We start from the raw sequence: 16,326 nt of genomic DNA on the forward strand, positions 1-16,326 counted from the left end.
TCCGTGTTCAGCCTCCAGTTCTCTTGAAGCCAGGAGAGACGGAGGAGGGTAGGGCTAGCGCTCTTGCTGCTTGCTCTCTTCACCCCATAGGACAGATGTGGGCATCGCCCCACCCTCCAACAAATGAGAATGAGCCACTGACCCCGGGTCACCCGGACAGCAGTTCACATCTGGCTCCAGGTGGGCAGCAGGCATTTCTCATGGCTTCATGCCACAGTGACACAGGGTGGGACAAATTCTTCACCTTCAAGTCCCCTCCAACCTCGTGGAAACAAAAGCCAACAACAAAATGTCAGTTACTGTCCCGTGCTTTGCAGGATGTGAAACAGGCTAAGTTCCAGGCTGGAGAAGTACTGTTGGGAGATCAGAGGAAGCCCCTCAAAGGAGAGGAGTGACAAGAAGGGGGTGGCAGGCCCCAAGAGTAGCCGGCAGAAGGACACTTGTAGGAGCAGGGGCCAAGAATGCAAAGGGCCTGAGGCAGAGCAAGCTTGGGGGTCTGAACAAAAGAAGATTGCCATGATTGCAGGAAGAACGTGCTGGGCGTGCTGGGCTATGGGTGCAGCCGGGAGGGCCTCCCGGGACTCACCCCCGTTAAGCCCGGCTTCTCAGACCCGGAAGATGAGGCACAGAGAGGTGAAACAACTTGCCCCCAAGGCCACAGAGCTAGTGGAGGAACCAGGGTTCCCGCCAGGTAGTGTGGCCCCCAGCTCTTTAACCACTCCGGATGGGAGGGGGGAGAGCCCCGCAGCAGAGCGCTAGGAAGTCTCATGAACTGAAAGCAGTCGTTAGAATGCAGGCCGGGAGTTACACTGGGCAGCCCCCAGCCACACAGGGACTTCTTCCCTCCGCCGCCGCCTCGCCCCAGGCCAACGCCCCAGCAGCCTGGCTGCACCCGGGGTCTGCACAGAAGGGCCGGCGACAGCTACACTGCCGACTTGGCCTCCGAGTGCTGGCAGGCAGTAGGGACCGAGCAGCAAAGATGAAGGGCTCCCCAGCCTGGACCCGTCCAGGTGCCTTTTGCCCTGCCCCAGCCCCAGCACCAGCCCTTCTGTTTTTCAACAGGAAAAGGGTGAGCCGGGTCGAAGCAGGTGGTGACAAGTGGCAGGTCTGCAGGTGGGCCCTGCGGGCTCTGTGTCTGCACCAGCTGGGCTGTTAGAAGGAGCAGGCGTGAGACGCCTCAGTTGGGGGGTGTTGAACTTGGCACTAGGGGGTGGGGATTAACCAATGCAGCCCAGGCTACTTCTCACTTCCCTTATCACCTCCTGCCACCTCCCCCCATAAATGTTAATGAACCCTACCTTCTGCCTCTCAGCTCCCTCTAGTCAAGGGAGAGAGTGGGGCAAAATTTAGGTAAACTGAGTCTGGGCCACATAAGAGGTCTAGGGTCTAGGCCCCTTGCCGCCATTCTTTTGGTCCTTGCTACTTTTCAGGGAGTGTCCACCTCAGTTGATACCCATGGTGGCAGTTTTGACAGCATCGATAATGGCCATTTCCTTTTTACAAATTAGCAAGCTGAGACCAGAGAAGTGAAGGGACTTGCCATAGATCACACAGCCCATGGAGGACAGGGCCTGGGGATGGGGATAAAATCCATGGAACACTCTCCATGCTGCCTCCCCTCTTGGAGCCCAGCACTGGCCTCCCCATAGGGGTAAAGGAGCAAGCTGAGTCAGAAAGCCAGGCCTGCGGGTGCACAATGGGAAGGGACAATGAGCAGATGTCGCACCATGAAACAGGCTACCCAGCCATGCCCCAGAGCCCCCTGGCACAGGCCCCTGGCTGAGCCCCAAGGCCAAGCTTGACTGCTGGCATCTGTTACCATGGAGACCCAGGCCTGGCTGGGGGGCTGGCCAGTGACAACAGGCCCCTCCCCCACCAATAGGAACCAGGCACTCAGGCTCAGAAAACTGGGGCCCAGACAGCGCTGGGTGGCACTCCCCACACCTGACTCCTTATTTCATTCCATCTCCCAGCTCACCAGTCAACCCCACAATTCCAATTCTGAACTACCTCCATGCGTCTGCTCTTACCTGTCATCCCAGGATTGAGGGCGGCAGGAGGTAGCCCTGAGTACCCTATCCAGGAGCTAGGAGCCGGCAGAGATGTGGGTGAGGTCGTGGGCTCCCCGGAGAATGGAGCCAGAGCCAGCACCAACCACAGCAGAGAGGGAGATTCAGGCATTTCCTCGGAAGAGGCAGAGTTTAAATCCTGCCCCAAATGGAACAAATGTGGAAAATGATCAGGAGCATCAGCCTGGGCAAAAGCAGAGAAGCAGGACAGGCTGGGGCATGCTCAGAAAATGATGAGCACTGGACTGGGAGTCTGGTTACCTGATGCCTTGTCCGAGTCATGCCACTCACTAACTAGCTGTGAGACCCTCCCTGGGCCTCCTCAGGGACCAAATGAAGAATCTAAGAGCCCTTCTGGTTTTTTGGGTTTTTTGTTTTTTAAGATTTTATTTATTTATTTGACAGAGACACAGCGAGAGAGGGAACACAAGCAGGGGGAGTGGGAAAGGAAGAAGCAGGCTTTTTGCCGAGCAGGGAGCCCGATGTGGGGCTCGATCCCAGGACCCTGGGATCATGACCTGAGCCGAAGGCAGACGCTTAATGACTGAGCCACCCAGGTGCCCCGAGCCCTTCCACTTTTGACAGTATGATTCCAGTATGGTTCCAACCCTGAACTCCCCCAGTTACAGGACTACCTCCGCACTCCCCAGGCCAGGTCAGGCTCAACAGGACCCTGAGCCCCCGTGGGGCACCGTGGGCGGAGCTGGGAGCCAGGTGCTGGAGCTGGACCGCTGGAGGTGGCCAGGAGGTGGCCTTGGGGCTTGTCTGGGGGGGAGGGGTGGCAGACAACTTTGTGGATTGATCTAGCTCAGGAAGGTGAGAAGGAGGCCTGGAGGTGAGAGTTTCGCCCTCCTGCTCATCTCTTTAGGTAAATACATCCACACCCAGCATTTCCCCTTCTCTTTCCATCCTGGGGGCACTTAGACCTCAGAGCCCAGAGCTGAGGTGTGAGCTCTGCTTCCCGATGCGGGGGCTTCCCTCGGAGATCCCCCTAAGCACGAGCCTGCTTCCACAGTCACCATCACCCACATTCTGTAGGGAAGGAACAGTTAGAGTCCCTGGTCACCAGCTTCTGGGACCTTGGATATCTCAGCCCGGAGGGCGTGGACACAGCAGAAAGTCTCCAGATGAGATCCATGTGGAATAGAAAGAGCATGGACTTTAGGAACCTAGTTCCACCATTCACTAGCTGGGTCATTCTGAGCTAACTACCTACCAGTGTGCCTCAGTTTCCCTGTCTGTCGAATGGCGTAATACTGGCACGGTACAGAGCAGGGTGGGACCAGAGGTCATGTGAAGAGGCTGGTGGGCACTTCATCCCAGGCAGCTGCTGGTGGGCGCGGGGAGGAGGCCCTAGGGACAGCTGCTGCCCCAGAGAGGATGATGGGTGAGGCCCAAGAACATATTACACCTTTTGGCGTCTGCTCAGTGCAGTCATCTCATTTGGTCCTCCGACATCCTGAGGCGGTACCATCCCATTTCTAGGAGAAAAGTGCCCAGGCCCAGAGAAAAGTAGCTTGTGCCAATGCACCAGCTCTTCTCTGAGTCTGTCTTTTCTGAGACGGGTCCTTCCACAGCCCCAGCTGTACCTTCTCCCCCATCCCTGGCCCCCACCTGTTGCACCCACTATTTGCTGCCAGTTGGGACAGCCTTAACACCTCCATCCCGATGGCCAGACAGCAGAGAGGGGGAGCAAGGGGTGACAGAGGCAGTGGAAGCGAGCGCTCCTAGCCAAGCCCACCGCCTGCCCCCTGGAGGGAGGCTCCTCCTTTTAAGGCTGCTTCTGGGAATTTCCACCCCCAGAGCCAGACTCAGCAACCCCTGTCCCGGAATGATACCTGCACTCTCCCTTGGGGAGGTGGGGCACCGGACCTGAGGGCAGGAGAAGCTGGCCCTGGGAGGGGAGGAGGGGCCCTCCAGTCCAGGTCTGAGGGTCAGGAAAAACGGGGGAGACCACAGGGGCCAGCCTCCTTATCCAGCAGCTCCATCCTCTGTGCTCGGGTAGCCCAGCAAGAGGCTGGCGGCCCCCGCCGGTGGCTGCTTAGCCGCCTCACTGGCCAGGAAGGTGGACACCTCACACCTCAGTCTCCCAATTACGCCCTCCTCCCCCACTCCTCCTCCCCTCCCTTCTCTCTCCTCCTCCTCCCCTCTCTCTCCTCCTCTCCCCCCTGAAAACCTGTGGCTTGAAGAGACCTTGGCTTCTCTGGGACTCTACCCCTGGGGACTGCCCATATCTGCTCCTGAGTTTGGGGGCAGGGGGGCAACCGCCCCAAGAAATCTCTCCGGCGATGGGAGCCACCCGCCTGCTGCCCAACCTCACTCTGTAAGTGTGCTCCCTCTCTGGACTGAAGTTTTGTCGCCATTTCCAGCCTGGGGCAGACCTAATCTTACCGGGACCCCACACGGAGGGGCTGGGGGGGGGTGCCTGGTTGCTCGCCCTGGGTTGACGGCTGGCACCCACACCAGGGTCTGCCTTGTCTTCCCACACAGGTGCCTGCAGCTACTGATTCTCTGCTGTCAAACTCAGGTAGGCGGGCGCCCCCCCACCAGCTTTTCCCCATCTCCCCCCACCCCACCCAGCTGGGGGGGGGGGTAGTCTCCTCTCGGCAGGTTCTGGTCTCCCCCTGGATACAGATGGTTTTTGAGGTTGGGGGGTTGGTGTCAGCCTTTGGAGGCGGGTAGAAGGGGCTAAGGCACATTTGGGGATTCACTGAGGTCTTTATCTGTCCTCCCTCCATGACCCTCCCTGTCCCTACTTGTCCTGGAGTCTCTGTTTCTCTCTCCTTATTGCCACACGTGTTCCTCCCCCACCCAAGGCTAAATGCATGGGGCAGCCCAGGCTTGAGGGATGGAGTCTGGAGCGGTAGGTAGAGGGCAGAGGTGCTGGCTCAGGTGAGGCTTGTACTTGGAGGTACCTGAAAACACAGGTTTCCATGCAAAACCACTTGTGCGTTCCACTTACTACCCCACGCCCCCCAACACGGATGTCCTGGGGGGCCACTGTCCTGGGGGATTGCGTGGACAGTCAGAATGCCCAGCCAGGGCGGGGTGACTCCTTACCTACAGGGCAATGAGGTGAAGCCCAAAGAGGTTTTTTTGGGACAAGATTCAGGGTTTGCATCTCCACACTCCCCCCACCCTATGTCAGCCCCCCCCAAGAACACCCCCCCACCCCAAGCCTCAGCCCCCTGTGCAAGGCTCGGTCCCTTTTTGTGATCCTCCATAAAAGTGCAGCTATTAAAATGCACTGGTCCAGAACCGCTCTGGGGAGAGATCGCTTGGCTTTCCCAGGCCAGAGGCCCGCTTCTCTTCATATCCAGTGGGGACTTTTTTTGAAGGTAAATGCCTTTTCTCTGGGAGAGGGAAAGGGGCTGCCTTTGAAGCAGTGGGGGGGGGGGAGAGAGGGGGGCCACCCCCCCCCCCTTTCCTTCCCCCTTTTGCTCTAGCCCCCGTTCCAGGCCTTTTGCTTCACACATCCAGGGAGAGCAAGAAGAAAGCCCCCAGCCTGGCCGGGAGGGGGCTGGGGGTGGGCCCAACCTGTTCTGGAAGGGGAATTAGCACAATGGTGAGGCTGGCCGGGGCGTTTATGGCCTGGCTGAGGCCCCATTCAGGACTCAGGGAAGGTGGCAAAGCTGTCCTTTCCCCCTTGAAGTGCCCCCTCACCCCCCTTGGAGGGGGGGCCGGCAGGCCGGACCATAGCCATGCTTGAGGGGCCGTCTGACAAGCAGCTGTCTGCAGCAGTGGAAGGGGAGGTCCCCCTGCAGCGGGAACATGAAAGGGACAGGCCAGGTCCCGCGGGGAGAGCGACTTGTGGGCTGTGGGGTTGTGGGGGGGGGGGGCGGGGGGCTGCTTTTGTGCAGGGCCTGAAGGGGGACAAGGAGAGGAGGGGGCTTCAGGGGGGCCCTCTCTGCTCCTGACCTGGAACAGACAGCCAGAAGAAGGCTGCCCGCCAAGAGGGGCGGAGGGCCTGAACCTGGGCCAGGAGGCTGGGGGCTGGGGACAGGCCGGACCTCACCGAGGGTCCTGGGCCAGCCAGACCCCACCCCCTGGCAGGGAGGCAGGCCCCCACCCCAAATTCCAGGGTGGGGTGCGGGTCGCACTTCGCTGCTCTGAGTCTCCAGACCCTGCTCTCATAGGCAGGGGGGGTTCTGGCGGCACTCCTGGCCAGTGGCTGAGCTGGAGTCGGAAATGAGCAGTGACACACACGAAGGGTTAACCCTGAGCGGGTTACAGGGTCAGCCTGGAGCCGCTCACTCACCGCCCCCTTCCTCAAAGCTGATCCTTCCGGCTCCGGCTCCTCCCTCTACAACAGAGTGGCCTCTGACAGATGCTGATCTGGGTCCAGGTCTGTCTCGGTGGTTGTGACTGGGCCTGGGATAAAGGTGGCCTTAGGGATCTGGGGCAGAGAAAGTCTGGGGCAGAGAGAGTCTGGCCAGCACGATCAGGTGGAGAGAGAAACATTTGAGCCTAGGGTTGAAGCTGTCACCAGCAGCTGCCGCTGAGAAATGGCATCAGGTTTGCACCTTACTGGAGAGGGAGGACGGGAAGTGGTCTGTTTTTCTCCCGCTCAGTGTTGCAGATAGGTAAGGAGAGACTGGGCCTGGGGCGGTACTCGGCCAGGCTTGGCAGCGCGCGCGGTGGGACCCAGGGAGCAGGCAGCAGGCTGCAACATCGCCCCCACTGGCCATGAGCCTGTTACGTTGTGGCACAGGCAGGCCGGCGCCTCCCGGGGGCGCCCCTGGGCCACCACCCCTAGCGCCTCTTCCTGCTGCGGCCTCCACCTCCCTCACCCCTAGAGGAGGGAGGAACACTGAACCGGGGACCGGAGTCTCTGAGAGCCCTGAGCACCCAGGGGCAGGGGCAGGGGAGGCGGGCAGGAGCTCGGGATTCCACAGTTCGCGCTGAAATTGGGTTCCTTCTAGCAACCAGAGTCACGATTCCAGGTCGGCACTAGATCACCAGGTGTCCCCCAAGCCTGGCATATAGAGAGCCCAGAGGTCACGACTGGCTCACCCACTGGCCTGGGAAGATCATATGTCCCCTTGCCCTGCACCTCTGCTTCCCAGGACCAATGGCCCGCCCGCATCACATTCACCTCCACACCCCGCTCCCCTGGATGGACCAGTGGTGGTGTCACCCAAAGCAAATTGACACTATTTTTCCCTTGGTAACCGCAAAGGGGGAGAATCACCCGTCTCCTAATTTTAACCAGTACGTGAGGGACCAGGGCGCCATGACCGACCAGCTGAGCCGGCGGCAGATCCGCGAGTACCAGCTCTACAGCCGGACCAGTGGCAAGCACGTGCAGGTCACCGGGCGTCGCATCTCTGCCACCGCGGAGGACGGCAACAAGTTCGGTGAGACCCAGCCCTCGCCACGGGCCACTCACGCCCCTGGCCTGCCTAACCTGGTCTCTCCCCAGATCCTGTGCCAGGGCAGGGGCCCAAGTGTGAGAGCCTCCCGGTGCCCCCCCGCCCAAGCTCGGAGGTCAGGCTGGTTGGGGGGCCCCCTGCCACACCCCTGAGCCGGGAACCCCCATGGACAGAAGTCTTTCTCCCCCTCCCCCATCACAGCCAAACTCATAGTGGAGACGGACACCTTTGGAAGCCGCGTGCGCATCAAGGGTGCTGAGAGTGAGAAATACATCTGCATGAACAAGAGGGGCAAGCTCGTCGGAAAGGTGAGACCTGGAAGGAGGGCGAGTGCATGAATGAACCAGTCTTACTGCCTGCCCCACAGCACCCCACTCCCCTCTACTGGGCCCAAGCCAGGACTACTTCTACTCACACCCCAACACTCAGCCACTCTCTGGTTTCTCCATTTAAATGAGTCCCTGTGGGTCTAGAAGCCCTCAGAACACTTAGTGATCCATAAGTCTCTTCGGCTCTGATTTCCGGGCTATGTCCCAACATCAATCAGTCAGGATTTTAGCACCTACATGAGATTGCAGCCTTCATGTTGAGGGTTAAGTGCTGATCAGGGCTGAGAGTGGGCACTCATACACGGCCACAAGCTCCCCCAAGGTCAGTGGGGTCCCCAGAATCCCTCCAGGAAGATGCACACTGCCTACGAAACTGCCTCCTAGTGTAACCTCTCCACAATGGCAGGCCCAGCACTGTTGCGTAGGGAGAATTCCATTTCCTTTAGCATTTGTCAATCCTGGCTTCTGATTCTGGCTGTTCTCACCAAATATTTGCTGATTTTAGTCAAGCGTCAGGCTTCTCGTCTATAAAAATGGGCATAGGGTCAAGGCTATGGATAAGGTCAAATGGGTGGCTATGTGGCTCCTGACATTGTCTTTATTCTATAAACATTTGCCCCTTCTTTTCATCAGAGGCTGTTGCCTCCTTTTCCTCCACCCAGCAGTTACCATTCGCCCACACTGAGGAGTGTTCTCATGTGCTGAGTACCCACTGAGTACGCACTGCAGAATAATCTGGATCTTTATGCCACGTCTGGGGAAACAGGCTCAGCATGGCTAAACACCGTTCTCAAGGTGTACAACTTGCAAATGACAAGCCTGTGTTTAAGTTCAGATCTGACTCCCAGCAAAACTTGTTCCTTTCTCCCACTTTTGCCTCTCCAACAAGGGCACCCGTCTCACCTCACCAGGCAGAAGTCCTTGGGCACGCAGCCCCCATCACTCCCTCCTTTGTCCTACAAAATAGGCCCAAAAGGCTGACAAGCCAGACAGGTTGGGTGGGCAAACTCCCCTCCTCTCCCTCCTTCCCTCCGCAGCCCAGCGGGAAGAGCAAAGACTGTGTGTTCACCGAGATTGTGCTGGAGAACAACTACACGGCCTTCCAGAATGCCCGGCACGAGGGATGGTTCATGGCCTTCACGAGGCAGGGCCGGCCCCGCCAGGCTTCTCGCAGCCGCCAGAACCAACGAGAGGCTCACTTCATCAAGCGCCTCTACCAGGGCCAGCTGCCCTTCCCCAACCACGCCGAGAGGCAGAAGCAGTTCGAGTTCGTGGGCTCAGCCCCCACCCGCCGGACCAAGCGCACACGGAGGCCACAGCCCCTGACGTAGTCGGGGACACTGGGGGCAGCCGCCCCTCACCAGCCTTCCCATCCCCTTCCCTTCCTGATCCCAAGACTGGGCTGGGGTGGAGGGAGGGGAACCAGAGCCCCCAAGGAGGACCCTGAGGACCACCAAGCGTCAGAGCCTCCAGCCGGAAAGGGGCGGGACTGCCACAAACCAGGGCTGGGGCCTCAGGGCAGCCGCCCCAGACACCTCCCCACCCGCCCCCCGCCCCCCCCCCCCCGCACTGGAATAGGCCCCGGGGGTGGGGGTGGGGGTGGGGGTGGGGCAGACCCCCAGGCGGGGAACTGTAGTGTTCCCCTAGATGCAGGCTCCCTGAAACAGGTGGAAAGGGCAGCAGATTCAAGGCCTTGCAGACACTGTCAGGAACTCTGCTTGCGGAGACTTCCTCAGTCTACTTCCAGCCTCCAAATTCCTCCTGGCCAGACTGTAGGAAGGGACTTTTGTGTTTGTTTCAGGAAAAAAGAAAAAGGGAGGGGAAAAAAAAAAAAAAGAGGGATGGCCATTCTTCACATTCCACTACCCAGGCCTGCACCCCCATCCCCAATTTCGAGCCCCAGAATAAAACCATTTTCCTGCAAACGGGTTATCTGAAGGCGGGGTGGACAATCCAACTCCCAAACTGCGGGGTAACAAACTTGCCTCTCCGAGAGGCGCGGAGCAGAGCCCGGGCGAGCCGTGGGAGCCCAGTGGCCCGGGGCCGGGCGTGGCCCGGCAGGTGGATGGGGCGGCGCTCGGGGCGCGGGGGGCAGCGCCGCCCGCAGGGGAAGCGGGGCGTGGGTGGCCCCGGGAAGGCCCCGCACCTCCGCCCGGCGCGAGGCTGGCGGCCCGGGGCGGGCCCAGGCCCCGGGACCGGCGAGCGCGCCCCTCCCTCCGCGCGGGCTCCGGTTTCCTGGCTGGCACAGCGCGTCCCGTGCTACCTGTTGGGGCGAAGCAAACCCAAACCCTTGGGCGGGCGAGCCGCCGGGGCCGGGGCCGGGGCAGCAGGCCCGAGAGCCCGGCACGGCGCCCGGGCGGCCCGCGGACGCCGCAGCCTCCTCGCCGGTAGCCAGATTGCCGTTTTCCGGTGAGGAGGGGGGGCAGGGGGATGGGGGAGGAGGGCTCGGCCGAGCGGAAGGGGGAGTGAGGGCGAGAATGCGTCCTCTTGTTCCCCAGGTCCCCGCGGGGGGCGGGGGCGGGGGCCACACCTGAGGGGAAGTCGCAATTAGAGGCGGCGGGCCCGGCCGCGCGGCCCAGGGGGAGGGGGAGCCGCGGCGGGCGGAGGGGAACGGCGCCCCCCTCCCCCGCCCGGGCTTCTCGGGTGGGCTTTCCCAGACGCCTCCAGGTGTGCTTTTGGGGAGTGGAACTAAGAGGCCATAAAAGCCGCCTCTTTCCTCCTCTGCGCTGGCTTTTAATCTTGTTGAGGGGAAAGCCCTTCTTAGCAGGGCTCCCCGCCCAAGCCGGCTCTTCTGTTGTTGGACCCCCAGCCTCAGTTTCCCTTTCCTCTGCTTTCTGGGAAGCTGTTGGAGGGAAGTATTATGGAGAGAGAGGAAAAAGGATGAATAGACCTCCCTTCTCCCCACTTTTCCCAAGAATGGCCTAAAAATAAGGACCGATTGGGAAGTTGGGGAGAAGCCTGGTTTAGTCAAAATGGGAGGTGGGTGAAGCAGCCGTCCCAAGTCGGTGGAGGTTGGGGATCCCTCGCCTCTCCTTTGGTGAGGACTGGAGCAGTCTGACACCCCCAACTCTGAGCAATTTAGAAGGCAGAGACAAGAGGGAGGTCCCCCAGGCCCCAGGACATTCTCCCCCAGCTTGTCATAATTGCTTTGCACCAGGTTGCCCCCGCCCCATCACAAAGAGCCTTAATCCTGGTGAAGACTGCAGGAGATGTGTTGGGGGTCGTTTTCTGGGGGTTGGGGGGTAGGGAGGGTGGTCCGGAGCCACAGCTGATAACTGGTGAGTTCAATGGGATTTTAAACACAGGGGCACCGCCCAGCAATTACCTGAGGACAAAGGGTTGGGGCCCCCAGGTGTGGAGGTCTGGACTTGGGGGGCAGGGGTAGGAGACTGGGAAGGAGGTGTGTTGGGGAGGGGGGCTCTTACAATCCTGCTGATTCCCGCAGGAATTTGAGACATTCTTTAAAACTCTAGACTGCCTCCCCCCAGCCGGGCTCTCAGACCCACCCCACCATCCCTGGCTGGGTTAGAGACAGCTTCAAAGGTGGACGGGGCCCTTTGTCTTGCCTCTGCTTTCTTCTCCGCCTTTCTCCCGCCCCTCCCTCCCTCTCTTTGACCTCCCCAGCACAGACAGGCCTCTGGGGGCCGGCTCCAGAAAGCCCTCACTGTTTCCTTTCTTGCTTTCTGAGGTGAGACCTGGTGAGGAGGGACTGAGAGTGGGCAGGGTGAGGGAGGAAGGCGGCCTCGGAGGCCTGTGCCATCTCAGAGTGCCTTGCCCCGCCCCGAGCCCCGAGCCTGGCACGTCTGACGCCTGCTGGTGGCCTTGGGTCTCTGGCTTGGCTCTCTGAACCTTACCACACCTTTTCGTGCCTCTGCCAAGTCCAGGCTCCATACCCAGAGGGTCTCTTCATAGTCTGGGGAAGTCTGTTCAGTTCATTCGCCTAAACTGGGGCTGATTTCAAAGATGCTGAAAGGAAGAGGCCAAAGGAATGGATCTCTGAAAATGGGTCTCAAGGGATTTAACATGGGTGGGGGAGGGAGAAGGCTTCCTTGAGAACCTCAGACCACTCCGCAGCTGGCTGCAGCAACCCTGGCTGCCTCTGTGTGCCGGAAGGTTCTAAGCAAGTGTGCAGATGGGGGTGGACACCGTGGGGGAAGACTTGGGGCAAGATGAGCGCATCCATCTCCGGGAGGATGTGACAAAGTGGAGGGAGGCGGCAGCAGGTGTCTCAGATCCTGTGCTGGTTAGGATTACCAAGACCTCCAGCTAAGAATAGCCTGCATATTGATCTCCCCTCCGCTGTCCTGTCCTCCAACAGCCAGATGAGGCAGAGGGGGAAATCCACTCACTTTCTAGTCCCTGCAAGGTGGCTTCTATTAAAGTCACTCTACTGAGCCCTGTCCCTCATACTTCAGTGGCCAGTGAGCTCCCTGGCTTCAGACCTGGGCGTCCCCAGCCTCACAGCCCTGGACTCCATGAAGGACCACCCCTTTTTGAAGCTCTGTCCTACCTCTTCATTCTCTGTTGCTGGGACCCTTCTCTTCCCTGGCTCCTCTTCATAGAAACATTCCCTAAGATTTCTGCCTTTCTCTTCTCGCCTTGTTCTTCCTGCTGAGTCTCTCCTAGCAATGCAGCACATCAGCTGTCACCCCCTTGCACACCACTGCTTTCTCTCCCACACTCAGAAACTCTGCACCGCTGCCAGACCTCGCTGAGGTCTGTCTCAGTTAGTACAGTAGCTTTCCAAGTCATGTCTCTGCCTCCCGACACCCCTACCCCCTCCAGGACATCACACGGTTCGCTCACCCTACCCCACCCTAACCCACAGCTCTGCCCGCGTTATGGGATCACCAGTGGACTCCTTAGCTCCTGTACAATCCCGCCCAGCCTTCCTTCCCAGCCCTGTCCCTACAAGTCCCCTCCAGGAGCTCTGGCAAAACAGCAGCCCTTGCCGTCCGGCCAGCACCCTGTGCCCATCTTTGATTGTGAGGTTCCTACTGTCCAGCACGCCTTCCTCCAGAACGCTCACACGCCCAGACCGCTGCTGTCTCCTCTGCTCTGTAGACTTGCCTCCTCTCTTGGGCTAGCGGTCATCTCTGGTGCCCTGGGGCTCTCTGGCCACCCACTTGCCCTTGCCTTATGCACACATCACTGTACTTATTCGTGTTTGTGGGATGGTTGTGCTACAAAGCAAGTGCCTCAGATGTAGAAGTAGTCCGTCTTTGCCTCCCCCATAGTACCCAGCACAGGACGTTACACAGAGTAAGTATTTATTGAGGGAATTAAACCAACTGAAGGTCCAGAAAGAAGTCCTTGGCCCAGCACCCTGCAGTCCCTCGAGATGGAGGCAGAATGAGAACGAGAATCCTGCCTCCATCCTTCATCCTTAGGTGGACTTGGACAGGGATGGGTCCTAAGCACTTAATCCACAGACTTATTTATTCCCTACAACATACAAGCACTGTGCTAGCCCTTCAGTTAACAAAAAAGACGGACAAGATATTGTATCATCCCCTGTCAAGATCTCCAGACACTTGAAACTTAAGGACTTTTGGAAATCTCTCTCACACCTAAGAAGATAGCAAAGTGGCATTTGGTACATCCCAAAAGAGGAAAAAAGGAGATAGGAGCTATTGGAAATAAGGACACTAATGTGTACAGAACTCCAGAGATGTGCCAGGCAGCATGTGAGAAATACTCATGTATAACCCCTTATTCAGGGGGTAAGATTATTCCCATAGCATGTGTGGGCGAGCTCAGACTCGGAGATATTAACTCATCTGTGGTCGCAGCTAGTGAGCATTACAGTCTAGATTCTTGCCTGTCTTCATCACCTGAGTGGGATGTTCTCCACTTCCGGCCAGGCATGGTGGGTTCCGGGATGGGAGAGTACATGGGGCCAGAGCATTGGGAAAGGCTGGGGTTTGCATGATCTTTAAGGATGAGCAGGATTTCAGGGGCGCTTGGGTGGCTCAGTCGGTTAAGTGTCCGATTCTTGATTTCAGCTCAGGTCATGATCTCAGGGTCTTGAGATCCGCATCAGGCTCCAAGCTTAGTGGGGAGTCTGCTTGAGATTCTCTCTCTCTCCCTCTGCCCCTCCCCCCACCTCTAAACAAATAAAAGAATGAGCAGGATTCCAGTCCGCAGACAAGACATGCAAGGGAAAATACTAAGAGGGAAAACAGCATGAGAAAAAAGGCTTTGAGGCAGGAAGATGTGAGGCGTGTTCAGGGGAAGTTGAGCAGTCCATGGGTTTGGCTAGAATTGTAAGTTTGCCTGGAGAAGTGGCAGGAAAAGATTGGGCCACACTAGGGAAAGTTTTGTGGTAGCAGGAGCTTTGAGAAGGAGAGTGATCATGCAGTTGTGGGTTGGGGTCTGGGGGAGAGGCTGGTCTTGTGGCAGCATGCTGGGGGCTGAGGCTCTAGGGTCCCCAAGACAGAGGGTCCAGTGTACAGAGGTGGGGGGGGGTACGTGACTTCTAAACTCTTGAGAAAGGGTCACTTCTAGGCCCTCATCCTTCCTTTTATTCCTGTGGCCCAGTTGTCACCTTTCCCTTCTCCTTAGGTGCCTAGGTACCCTTAGTCACCCTCCCCAGGAGTTAATGTTTAGACGGCCCAGGCATAGGGGGAGAGTCCCTGGTGCTCCCAGTCCCAGCAGGTTGGTGCATGGGGCGGGGCGAGGGGCAATGGAGTGAGACCAAGAGAAGAGAAGCCCATTGCACAGACCTTGCGGAGGGGGCTGGCGGTGGGGCCAGAGTCCAGTCAGGACATCTGGCACCAGTGATCTTGCTGCAGAAAGGAGCCAAGAACTAGGTGTGTGGGGCCCGGGACTGCCTGCCTGAGAGGGGCAGGAGCTCCAGCCCCTATTGTGGACGCAAGGGGCCATCCTCAAGGCCTCAAGGCACTTCTGAGCTTACAGGTACGTTAGTCCCCTCAGCAGCTGGGTATGGCCAAGCGGTGCCCAGGAAGCCTACCCTGGGGCCTGGACAACAGGCACTGGTGTTCAGTGTTGCCTGCTTCTGGGGGAAACTTTTTGCCTCCCTCTCATCCCAGGCTGAAGGGGAGGCAGGCAAGCGACGGCGGAGGATGGTCCACCGGCCCTGAGGAGTCTGGGGCCTTCTCAGGGGGAAGGGGCTGGTGGGCAGAGCAAGTCTCACTGTCAGGCAAGACCAGAGGGGAAGTAGAGGTGGAGCATGGCAGGTGAGAGAAGGGTCTCCTGGCCTGGTTGTGCCCTCGCCGTGGGCACTGACACACACGCACACGCGCGTACACACACACACACCCCCCAGGATCCCTCTCAGTAAGGAATGACCTTGACAGCTACCATGCTTCAGGCCGACAGAGGGAGCCCTAACTCTGCACTCTGCAGTCGCCTTGGTTCCAGGGTGGGCTGGTGGCAGACTCTTCCTGCACAAGGTGGCTCTCCCACCCCGTGGAAGGACATTCCTCTAGAGTGGGGGGCAGTGGGAATGGGCTTTTGCAGGATTGGAAGACTCTCCTCTTGGTCAAGGGGAATGAGAAGGTTCAGGACTAGGAGGAGGTGCTCAGAGACAGCTGAGGTCAGGTGGGGGGGCAGACTTCTGGGCCCACAACCCCGTGTCCACCCCAGCCATGCTCAGGGCCTTGCCTTCCTGCTGAAAGCCACCCTCTGACCCTTCAACAGAGGTCATCCCTCCCCGTTCCTATCGCTCTTCCCCTACTGCACACCAAGCTTTCTGGAATGGGGGACACTGCCCAGTGCTGCCTCCGTCTGCAAGGCCGTCCTGCTCTCTGGCCCTAAGTTAGGGCTGTCCTGAGGCCGCCCCGGGAGCCAACCCCAGAGCCTCATGGAAGGGGGTAGGGGAGACTCAGGGGGAGCCCTGGCCCCTGCAGCTCCCCCACCCCCACCCCAGCACCGAGCAGACCTGAGGCTGCCTCCCTCCATCCCTGAAGAGGCAGTGGGAGCCACAGCCGCCTCCTCCCCCCTCCCTGCTGCCGCCGCGGCTGAGCCAGCAGGTTGTCTTGGCAACGGGAGGCGGAGAGGAGATGCGCCGAGGGATGGAGGTGTATGTCACCGAGGAAGCTGCCGGGCTCCTGCCCCACGCCCCAGGCCCCTGAAGGTACCGGAGAGCCCTCCCTTCCCCCTCCCCCTCCCCCTCCCCCTGCCCTTTCCCCTGGCTTCCCCCACTCCGTCCGACGACGACGTGCTTGTTTCGCAGAGGAGAATGTTCCCCTCCTCCCGACCCAGAGACTCCTACCCATTCCTCATGAGCCACCTCATTCCAGGCCCCTGTCCACAGCTGTCCTTCCCCTCAACAGCTCATTCCAACCCGACCTCTGGTCACCCTTGTACCGGAAGACAAAACTCCTGGGGTGGGGTCTGGGGGGGCAGTGGCAAGTGGGAAAATCAGGGCCCTAACGGGCTGCGGTGGAAAAGCACCTGGTGCTCGGTGTGCCGGAAGGCTGGCGGGAGGCTGCGCATAGCCGAGCCGGCGGGGCCCGGGCAGTGAGGGTGGGCTTGCAGGGAGGAAAGCAGAGACCAGGGCTGGTTTCCCAGAAAGGCCTGGGTCCCCCTCCT

The 16,326-nt window shown here is 59.4% G+C and overlaps 2 protein-coding genes across 9 annotated transcripts in view; both read left to right on the forward strand.

Annotated features, from left to right (window-relative positions):
- The first annotated feature begins 4,357 nt into the window (after positions 1-4,357).
- Positions 4,358-9,286, forward strand: FGF17 (fibroblast growth factor 17). Its single transcript, XM_032389017.1, has 5 exons — positions 4,358-4,392; positions 4,560-4,596; positions 7,249-7,426; positions 7,643-7,749; positions 8,808-9,286. Exons 1-5 carry the CDS (start codon positions 4,358-4,360, stop codon positions 9,099-9,101), a joined length of 651 nt encoding a protein of 216 aa, XP_032244908.1. The 3' UTR covers positions 9,102-9,286.
- Positions 9,287-9,977: 691 nt separating this feature from the next.
- DMTN (dematin actin binding protein) overlaps positions 9,978-16,326 on the forward strand; it is a 28,349-nt gene continuing 22,000 nt past the window's right edge. For 7 of the 8 annotated variants that reach the window (XM_032389122.1, XM_032389116.1, XM_032389121.1 and 4 more), the window contains exon 1: positions 15,761-15,868. The gene's annotated coding sequence lies outside the window, so the exon portion shown is untranslated. Of the gene's footprint in view, positions 10,180-15,760; positions 15,869-16,326 lie in introns of those variants that run through there. The other variant, XM_032389118.1, reaches the window with a different exon arrangement.

The sequence above is a fragment of the Phoca vitulina genome, unplaced genomic scaffold (genome assembly GCF_004348235.1).
Source record: "Phoca vitulina isolate PV1807 unplaced genomic scaffold, GSC_HSeal_1.0 scaffold53, whole genome shotgun sequence".
Taxonomy (NCBI): Eukaryota; Metazoa; Chordata; class Mammalia; order Carnivora; family Phocidae; genus Phoca; species Phoca vitulina.

What these genes read in the sequence shown, in the direction of transcription:
- FGF17 (XM_032389017.1), top strand. Translation starts at nt 4,358, where the DNA reads ATGGGAGCCACCCGCCTGCTGCCCAACCTCACTCT. An exon ending in CTGCTGCCCAACCTCACTCT is followed by an intron (nt 4,393 to 4,559) that starts GTAAGTGTGCTC and finishes CTTCCCACACAG; the next exon opens with GTGCCTGCAGCTACTGATTC. An exon ending in GGGGCAAGCTCGTCGGAAAG is followed by an intron (nt 7,750 to 8,807) that starts GTGAGACCTGGA and finishes TTCCCTCCGCAG; the next exon opens with CCCAGCGGGAAGAGCAAAGA.